General features: G+C 32.6%; 2 protein-coding genes across 3 annotated transcripts; one reads left to right on the top strand and one right to left on the bottom strand.

The window, feature by feature from the left end:
- Nucleotides 1-2677: 2677 nt before the first annotated feature.
- On the bottom strand, nt 2678-5415 carry LOC126718163 (uncharacterized). 2 transcript variants are annotated; one of them, XM_050420247.1, is made up of 3 exons: nt 5273-5415; nt 4403-4709; nt 2678-2904 (listed from the first exon to the last, which is right to left on the bottom strand). In XM_050420247.1, the coding sequence occupies exon 2, from the start codon at nt 4683-4685 to the stop codon at nt 4404-4406; it is 282 nt and encodes a 93-aa protein (XP_050276204.1). In that variant the 5' UTR covers nt 4686-4709; nt 5273-5415; the 3' UTR covers nt 2678-2904; nt 4403. The 2 variants fall into 2 exon arrangements, with proteins under 2 accessions (XP_050276204.1, XP_050276205.1); XM_050420248.1 differs by having other exon boundaries at nt 4403-4699; nt 5273-5397.
- Nucleotides 5416-8738: 3323 nt separating this feature from the next.
- On the top strand, nt 8739-9383 carry LOC126719695 (uncharacterized). The gene has a single exon (XM_050422224.1). The coding sequence runs from the start codon at nt 8739-8741 to the stop codon at nt 9381-9383; it is 645 nt and encodes a 214-aa protein (XP_050278181.1).
- Nucleotides 9384-9680: the final 297 nt, after the last annotated feature.

The raw sequence follows: 9680 nt of genomic DNA, 5'->3' as shown, positions 1-9680 counted from the left end.
CTTTGAATAGCCATAATCAAGACCAAGGTTAGCTCGATATAATTTGAGGTCTAAGAAGATAAATTTAAGTTAGGTCTTTTAAATTTAAATATCAATTAAAAAATTTTATTTAATACTAACCAAACTGAGGTTTGGTTGATGAAATTAAATACATAATTGATGAATTAATCCTAACCAATCCAAAACTAATTTCATATAGATAATCAAATAATGTTGAAGAATAAAATTTATCAAAAAGAAATAAAATTGTATATATTTTTTGAAAACAATGTTACTTTATTTTGGATAAGGTGATGTATGATTAAGTAAAGTTGTAATCTAATTTTCAATTTTTATTTTGGTATTAACAATGAGACAGTCTCTAATTATGTGGGAGATTAGGTGATTAATCTTGAAAATCTACCATATAAAATAATTAAAATATCAAGATGTTAGGGAAAATAAATCATCATTGTTTTTATTTTTCGTCAAACAGTTCAAAATTTCAATTGGGTTTCATTTATATTGGTTTAACCTTTTGGATGCCTTCTTAGAGGTGGGAAATATAGTAGACAACTATCTTCGTCTGGGTATTTGATGTGCACTCATTTTATAAGCCGTTGTCTAGTTCTAACATTGATGAATTTCCTTGGGAGTGTATTTTGTGTGGAAAGGTGCCTAAATAGGTGTCTTTTTTCTTATGGACAACAGCTAATGATGAGATATTCACCATTGATAATATTGTTAAGAGAGGTCAGTCTCTAGTTAATAGGTGTTGTTTATGCTATTGCAATGGAGAATCGGTGGATCACCTTCTACTTCATTGTAAGTTTTCTCACACCTTATGGTTTAAAATTTATGCAGAGTTTGGGATCTAGTAGGTAATGCCTAGATCAGTTAGCTATTTTTTCTTTATTTGGAGAAAATGGTTTGGAAAACATTTTTCAACTATTTGGAATATGGTCTCGACATGTTTAATGTGGTTAATTTGGCAGGAACGCAATACCCGCATTTTTAAAGATAAGGAGAGAACATTAGATCATCTAATATCTCTCGTCTTTGGTACACTGTTTCATTGGGCTCGTATATGGGGGTGTACAAATTGTATTTCTTTAACTGAATTCTCAGTCTCTATTTCCTTTAGTTCTTGATTAGATTGTATTTGTTCCTTGTTCAAAGTGTTCACCATCGTGAACATGATCTTCAATTTTTTCCAATAAAAGTCCTATTACCTATCAAAAATAAATATAGTAGACAACTATCGTTTTGAAAAATTTTTAATTATCATAAAATCTTGAGCCTTTCTATAATAGGCCATTGGCCTTTTAATAAGGATTTAAGGCCCCCTTCGTAATGGTGCCATGATCAAGCCCACACCCGTCTCTTAGATCCTAATTTCTGTTACCAAGTATTGACCTTTGTCTTGATGAGTTTACACACATTTTATCTAACATGTAAGAGCATTCGCATCAATAAATTATACTTTATCCTATTTTACCATTTCAAAAAATTACTTTATCAATTATACAATACCATTTTATAATACATCCAGCATCCCAACTTTTATTTTCCTATTCTACTTATTAAAATAATATATCTACACAATAAAATATATTTTTCCTTTTTTGTTTTTTCCCAATTTTCTGCTCCACCTTCCCTCAACCTCTATCACCACGCCTCCACCATGCCCACCACGCCACCACTGCCCGCTGCCCATTGCCCACCAAAATCCCACCGGAACAAAAACACATACTAAAAAAAAATGCCTAGCTTCACAACAGAATAAAAAAAAATGCAGAATCAAGAACTAGAGTCCAACCATGCGGAATCCAAAATCCAACATCGTGACCTCACCATCACCTTGCCATGACCCAAAATCCAACGTTGTGACCTTACCATGAACTCGCCGTGATCCACGCCAATCTCCACCAAACCCATCACCAATCTGAGCAACCCGCAACCTACAATGCTGTGACCCACGCTGATCTCCACCAAACCCATCACCAATCTGAGCAACCCACAACCCAATCTAAGCAACCCACAATCTGAGCAACCCACAACCCACTTCAGCCATTCCCACAGAACAACCACAGAACTCAACGATCATAGCAAAAAAAAAAAAAAAAAAAAAAAACCGCTGTGGATGCCCAACCATCAGCACAAAGAGAGAGAGTAAGAGTTGAGAGCAATTCACAGACAGAGAAAGGGAGACGAAATGTGAGGAAAGAGAGAGAGTTGAGAAGTATGAGGAGAGAGAGAATAAATCTGATTAAAAAATCTATCCAATAGTCTACAATGCCATTCTACATGTAGAATGGCACTGTAGCAAGATTGTAAAAAAATTTACAATTTTGAGCATTTGCAATTCCAGATGTGGGAGGTTTTTGCGGGAAAAATGCTAAATAAACCTTACATGTGGCATTTAGCATTCCAGATGCAAATGCTCTAACATGTTGAGTACCATCGAGAAGTCTAAATCCAAGTTTACCCTTCGTTTCTGTCCTATAACAAGGCCTTGTAATTGGTTGTTCCAATAATAGCTGTAAGCAAATCATATGCCAATTCCAGCAGCCAAAAAATAAATCCATGAAGAAAGGTAAACGCCTATGCTGTAGGCTGCTAGCTGCTAAACTTTAAGGTAAAGGGGCTTCTTCAAGGTAAAGGTGCAATGCAGAACAATGAAATTGCTATAAGACCATTCCGTAAAATCAGGAAAGATGATAAGCATTCCAAGGAAGTGTGTTTCATAACACCAGAGTTACATAGATATTTATTCAAATTCACCTTCAAGTATTACAAACCAAATGATACTCCTGTACCATAAAAACTAAAATTCAACAGAATAACAGGCGAAAATACCTCCATGTAATCGTCCTCCAGAAAGGCTTTAGTTCTTTCTGCAGATGGCATATGAGATATCTGCATCTGTAAAACAACATTCCCACACAATTGTTATAATGGTATAATGAAGTGCTATGAAAGAAATAAGTGATATTTAATGCAATAAAATCCACAACAAGAGAGCATCTTTGTTATATTGTCTTTAACTATTAGGGTTTTTACAAATGATAATACGTTTTCCAAGTTTTTTAAAATCAAAATTCTATTTACGATTCACAAGGATTTTTGGTAGCTAAATAGAAACCCAAGTAGAACTTATGTAACTTTATGTTATTTTGGTTAATATATTCATAAAATTTTCAGATTGTAATAACTTTAAAACTATATCAAAAACATCTTGACACTTCAAATTTCAAAGTGTGATCTAAAAATAATATCAAAAGATGGAATTTGTTATGTAATAATAGTATAATACCCATAATTAATTTCTTCACACAAGCGGTTTTGAAGAAGAATTACTTATTTTATAAAGAATTTAAGATCCTATTACCATTTTTTTATATCACTTCTGAAAGGAAAATAAAAAAAAATTCTCTAGGTAAATGATATAAATAAATGCATAAAGTTACTTCATCATAGAAAAAAAAGATACATATATACAAAATGGATCTCCCCCCCTATTCTGCCCTTGCATGTGATGTGACCCAAAATAGTTGGAATAGTATCATGGGCAAGCATTTTTTAAGCATGGAGTTATCCAGTCAAAACAAAGCAAGCTAGGAAACATCTTCATCAATGTGATGATAACAAAAACCAAGAAAATAGTAGATTGAAAAATTCCAATTTATTTATTTATTGGTATACACACATACCTAGTGGGGTTTTGAACCCACAACTTCACTCTCCAACTAATTATTAGGAGAGAAGGAAGTGCTAGTTGAGCTATAGCTCATTGGCAATTGGAAAGTTCATTTATTTTGTTCCTTCATTCAACTTATTTTTTATCGGACAAAAAACAACAGAGCAAGAAGTTTAAACCGTATGAAATCACCAACAAAGACATCTCTTATGTAAAAAATGTATCATTAAAGGCAGCTTGCCTGCTTTGCCGCAACAATTACTCAGTTTCAACTCTAATGCCATGGACATATAAGATATCCTTTAATTGATTTTAATCAATTCACTTATAAAGGTTTCTATAATAGTGTATCAGTAAACACTAACAAAAACTAGAAAAAAACTTTACAAACTAGCACATCAACACAATACAACCCAATATTTGAAATCATCACACCCTTCAGCAACTCTAAATTTTCAAGCTCAACTGGTTACATGGAACACAAATAACTGAAACACATTTTATTTCATTTCATTTACTCAATCTCATGTCCACGAGTTCATTGGAAATCTTTAATATCTTTTAGCTAAGTCTAATATTCTGATAGCATCACACATGCAGATAATCCACCATAATCCTAATAATAGCTTATGGCATATAAAGAACATTCCACACCACAACATCATGAACTCAACATAAATAACATTAATCTCTTCGAATTCAGTAAAAGCTGAGAAACACGACCTTATTCATTCATTGAGTGTCCTAAGGCTTTGCGAATGACATCATCATAAACATCCCTACGACCAAGCACCTCGCTGATCTGTGCATCCCTCCTCAGCTGAGCATTGTGTTGCTCGAAGGTCCAGAACCCATATGGACGAAGAGGGTAATTCCACATCTCCTTGGTCTTGGCGCAGCGATCCTTCACCGCATACAAATGCTCCCTAAACTTCTTATCCCTCTCCTTAGGGTCCTCCATCAACTTCAGAATCAAATTCTCCGCAAACTCCATTACAAATCCCATCTTGATCTCTCTTCCTAAACACACCTTCAATCAAAACCCTAGCTTAATCATATATTATTTTCTTGTCAAGGATCTGACCTAGCATTTTTTTAATTAATAAATTCCCCATTTTATAGGGAAACATAAATAACAAAGACTCCGTTTGGTTGCTGAGAAAATCAAGGAAAATTTTATTAAATAAATTGTAATCATAACAGAGTGCTTGAATTTAAAAAAAAAAAAAAAAAAAAAAAAAAAAAAAAAAACTGATTCACCATAAATATGGAAATCTCTCATTAACGAAGTCAATTGAGTTATTAGATTCAGCCGAGAGTAAATTTTCGTTTCCTTGAGCTAATAATATAAAATTTCTGAAATTTGAGGATTTTATTTTATTTTCCTACATTTTCTCAGTAACCAAACAGATCAGTGTGTACAAAGCACTAAGAGCTTAAATTTAAATATAATTATTAAAAAAAAAATCATCTAGTGCTAGAAAAAACTGAATTCGAAAATCGAAGCCATATGCTACAAATCTGTTATATGAAAAATCGAAACCCAAAAAAAGAAAAAAAAGAAAAAAGAAATGAATGTGAGAGCGAAATTACCTGGTTGAAGATTAGATAGAGAACTCGCTGAAAAGAACAGTGTGTTTGGGGCAGAGTCAAGGCAGTGGCTTAAACTAAAATTGCGGTGCAAATTGTGGAATGAAACTTGGGCCAAGGCCCAATAGCTTCAAAGTTTGCACAAGTCAAAGTTTATTATTGTTTATCTTACAAAACATAGGCCCAATAACTTGGGCCTTTTCCCTCTCTTTTAAAAAAAAATGGAAAGAACGTTAGTTTTAATTTTTTTTTTTTATATAAAAAGAAAAAAAAAATTACTTATTATTTTGACAATTTTTATATTTTGTTAAGAAATTGCTACTAAAAAATCTTTTAAAATGATTTATTAGCAAATGCCTTAACGCTCTATTTGTTTCAGTAATGATGTTTTCTAGAAAATGAGTCAATTTTCTAAAAAGCATTTTCTATAAAATCATCTCATTTTCCAATGGTTGGTAGCAACTTTAAATAGATTAAAAAACCAATCTCCTAATTTCTCTTATTTAACTTGTTATGAGATAGAGTTGTTTTTCAAAAAAATTTAGTGGAAAAACAATTTTTAAAAATAAGTCATACTTTTTATGTTAACAGAAAATATTTTCTTTTGACCTTTTTTTTTTTAATGCTACTAAACATTAAAAAACACGAAAAATTATTTTTACACAATATTTTCTATCGAAATATACGGAGAGTAAGAGGGAACCAAACCACGAAAAAAAAGAAAGAGTTGTGAACGGGCTTGAGCCCAATTATTAGAAACCAGCACAGAAGAGAAAGAACAATTTTTGGGAGAGCACCAATATACTGATGATATTAATATACACACTCATATTGAGATAAATCTCGAGGTGCTCACTTAATTCCAGCCCATAAAAGTTAAAACTCGGCGACCAAAATACTTGGAAAAATGTAAGTCCTATTACCTATACCCCTCCTTTTCTTTTATTTTATTATTTTACCTATACCCCTCCTTTGAGCAGAGTCAAGACCACTAGTCTATCCTATCAAAAAAAAAAAAAAAAAAAAAAAGACCACTAGTCTAGACCTTAGGCTATATTTTTAACCTGGTCCATTTTCAGAAAAGTGCATGTATCTTGCAGAGAAATTAAGAAAAGGCATCACTAGTTTTTTATTTATTTCTCCAAACAATCATACCCCTAATCAATTACTAGTTACCACGTAGGTAGCAAGCTTGTGAATCCAGCTGGGGACTGTCAACTTAATGCCTCTGTTTATTGAGGAGAATAAAAAATGTTTGGAAATATATATATATATATATATATATATATAATTTTTAGTTTTTCTTCCAATGAATTTGGTACAAAGAATAAAAAAAAAAAAAGTGGAAGAAGAATAAAAATTAAATTAGTCGTGGTTTGATATAATAGGATAACATGTTTTCCTTTCTTTTTATACCAATTAGAGGAAAAATTTTGGTGGACCTGGTGAAATAAAACCCAAAATTCCACTCAACATCTTTCCAAATTTCCACTCAACAAACCATGGAAACTCTCACGATCCTTCTATTTTTCCTTTCATAAATTTTCAACCTCCCCTTTCCCACCCAATGAAAAGCCCTTACGGCTTAAGCTTCTCCACCTTTACCGACCACAAATTTGTCTCATTGTATTGACTTGAGCTTTAAGTTCATCCCAAACTCTGTCTAGTTTGGAATAGCTACTAACCTAGCTGCCTAGCTTGACATTCTAGTCCATCTAAGACGGAATTAGGATTCAAACTTAGGGGCAAAGTTATTTGTTCAAAAATTCTAAAAAGTTGGAATATTAATACTAAAGGTTGACATGGTGTATTATTAGCATTATTTATTTATTTTTTTGTATTTTTTCTTTTTTTAATCAATAATAAATATTTATAATCAAGAGTTCTATAAGTCAATTGACACATCTTGATTCTGAGTGAGGTTAGACCAATTCTTTATTCTATTTACGTTATAAATTTTTTTTAAATCTATTTATTCTATCCACATAATTCTATACCTAATAACTTCATAATGCTCTATATAAAAGATTCTAAAAAAAAATACAAAAAATATAGTTATAAGTTCAAATCCATGTCTAGTATTACATTAATAAAAAAACTAAAATAATGGTTAATCAAAATCATTCACTAATATTCAGCGAAAAAAAGGTGAGACAATTATTGGTGTCTTGGTTAAGGTTTTTATTTATTTATTTATAATTACTTGGTTAAGGTTGAGGTAACATAAAGATGTGAGATCTTTTCCTTTAAAAAATTACCAAGTGTGTCCCAAAGTTAATAAAACATTAAAAATTAATAAAATTCTATCATTCAAAAAAATAAAAAAATTTCCACAGGTTGTGTTAAAGAGCAGCAGCTCTTTTTTAAGAAAATAAAAATTTTTCATGGGTTAAGTTAAAGATACCAACTGATCCAAGTTGCTAGTGACACTAATTGGTGTGTGGATAGAGTGATTAGCAACATAGGAGTTGTTTCTATGACTATGGGGTGAAGTCATTTAAGAGGGACAAAGAGCTCTCAAATGAGAGGTACAAATTGGGTACAGATTATTGGATTTTTGTGATTTGTTTTGCTAGGATTTATAATTGATTTGTTATATATATATATATATATATATTTTACTTAGACCTTGTCCAAAGATTGTTTTTATTATTTGAATATGTAAATTGTTTTGTAGATTTTCCTTGTTGTCCGGATTTGTTAATTGTCCAAATATTTAGCTAAATGTTTTTCTTGATATTCTTGGGACAACTAGACAAAGGATGATTTGATATTTTTTTTTTCATTTTTGGTTTCATGAGTCAATTTGTAAATTGTTTGGGAGAGGGGGGCCAAGTATATTAATTTTAGAGCCAAAAGTAAATTTTTTATGCTAATATATATACTAGGGAATTTATTTTCCAAAGGCTGGGGGGGGGGGGGGGGCATGGCCCCCTCAACCCCAAGGTAGTTCCATCCTTGAGCCCATCTATGTTAATATGGTAGTCAATGCTTTGTTAGAGTGGGCACAAATTAATTCATTGAACTCAATTCAAGAGTTATGTTCATAATTCTTTGCCCTTAAACAAGGGAGGTTGAAGTCAATTTACCTTTAAAACAATATCCAACAATTTGTTTTCTTTTCCTTTAATTAAATAAAAGAAACAAAAGATGCTTTTATGATAACTTAATGCATCATTTAATTGAACCTAATTGTTAATGTCTCTTATCATCAAATAAGTAATCTAAATCAATTTCTATCTACTTAAAAAATCATTTTTTTTATATATATTATATATAATTAGGGGTAGGGTATTTGAATGCTGGTTGTTTCCATTGAAAACACAAAATATACTAGTTGAGCTACAAATCATATTATTTGTGAACATTAGATTGAATAAGTGAAAGGCTTAAGGTGTAGATACATTGATGGTTTTGCTTCTCAAAGACATTGTTCTTAAAAAATAATAATAAAAAGTCATTTCTATAGATGAAATGCTCAAGGTGTATATATTGGCTTGGTGTAAAGACAGTTGAGAAATGTATCCAAAATTCTGCAGAATTCTTTGTAGTTGGAGCAAAGGAAAAAGTTCCTGTTTCAAGAACTATAATACCTGTTACTTGGAGAAAACCCCTTGAAGGACGGGCCAAGCTCAACATAGATGGCTCGGCTTTGGGGAATCTTGGTGTTGCAGGTGGAGGTGGTCTCATATGTGACCATAATGGTGATTGGATAGCAAGATTCTCTAGAGCTCTCGGCTCCACTAATAGTATCATTGCAAAGCTATGGGCTCTAAGAGATGGGCTAACTCTTGCCAAGGAACTCTGTTTAAACAATTTAATTGTAGAGATGGATGCTTTGAGTGTTGTTCAGCTGATGAGCAATAATACTATAAATATGTTAATGGAACCTCTTTTGTCTAATTGCAGGAACCTGCTCCAAGCTATTCCCAACAAACGGATAGAGCACGCATACCGTGAAGCTAACCAATGTGCGGATGCGTTAGCAAAGATGGGAACTAATAGTAACTTTACTTTTGTTGTTTTTGTTGAACCACCGCCTATGGTGGGTACTTTTTTAGCCTTTGATAAGGCTAATATGTTTTGTAATAGACTTCTAAATTCTAACACATGAGTATATCCGTTTCTAACTATGGGGTCAAAGATTTTGACAACCCCGGCCCATCTCATATTAAGCCCAAGGCCCACGCCAAGGAGGAAGAAATGGCCGAGGACGAATAAAGAAAGTCCAAGTGGCCCAAAAACTTAGCCGAGGACAATCCTGTCCTCAGCCAACCCATATCCTAGTAGGGGAAAACGGCCTGCCATCAATGGCAGCCTCCCAGAGCGTTCCAAGAAAAAGGACAAGCACTGTAGGACAACCACAGGAGTATGGTGTAGGAACAGTTCAAGGAGAAACTGTCACCTCCGC

The sequence above is a fragment of the Quercus robur genome, chromosome 3, assembly GCF_932294415.1.
Source record: "Quercus robur chromosome 3, dhQueRobu3.1, whole genome shotgun sequence".
Classification (NCBI taxonomy): Eukaryota; Viridiplantae; Streptophyta; class Magnoliopsida; order Fagales; family Fagaceae; genus Quercus; species Quercus robur.
This window is presented reverse-complemented; position numbering and strand designations above follow the sequence as displayed.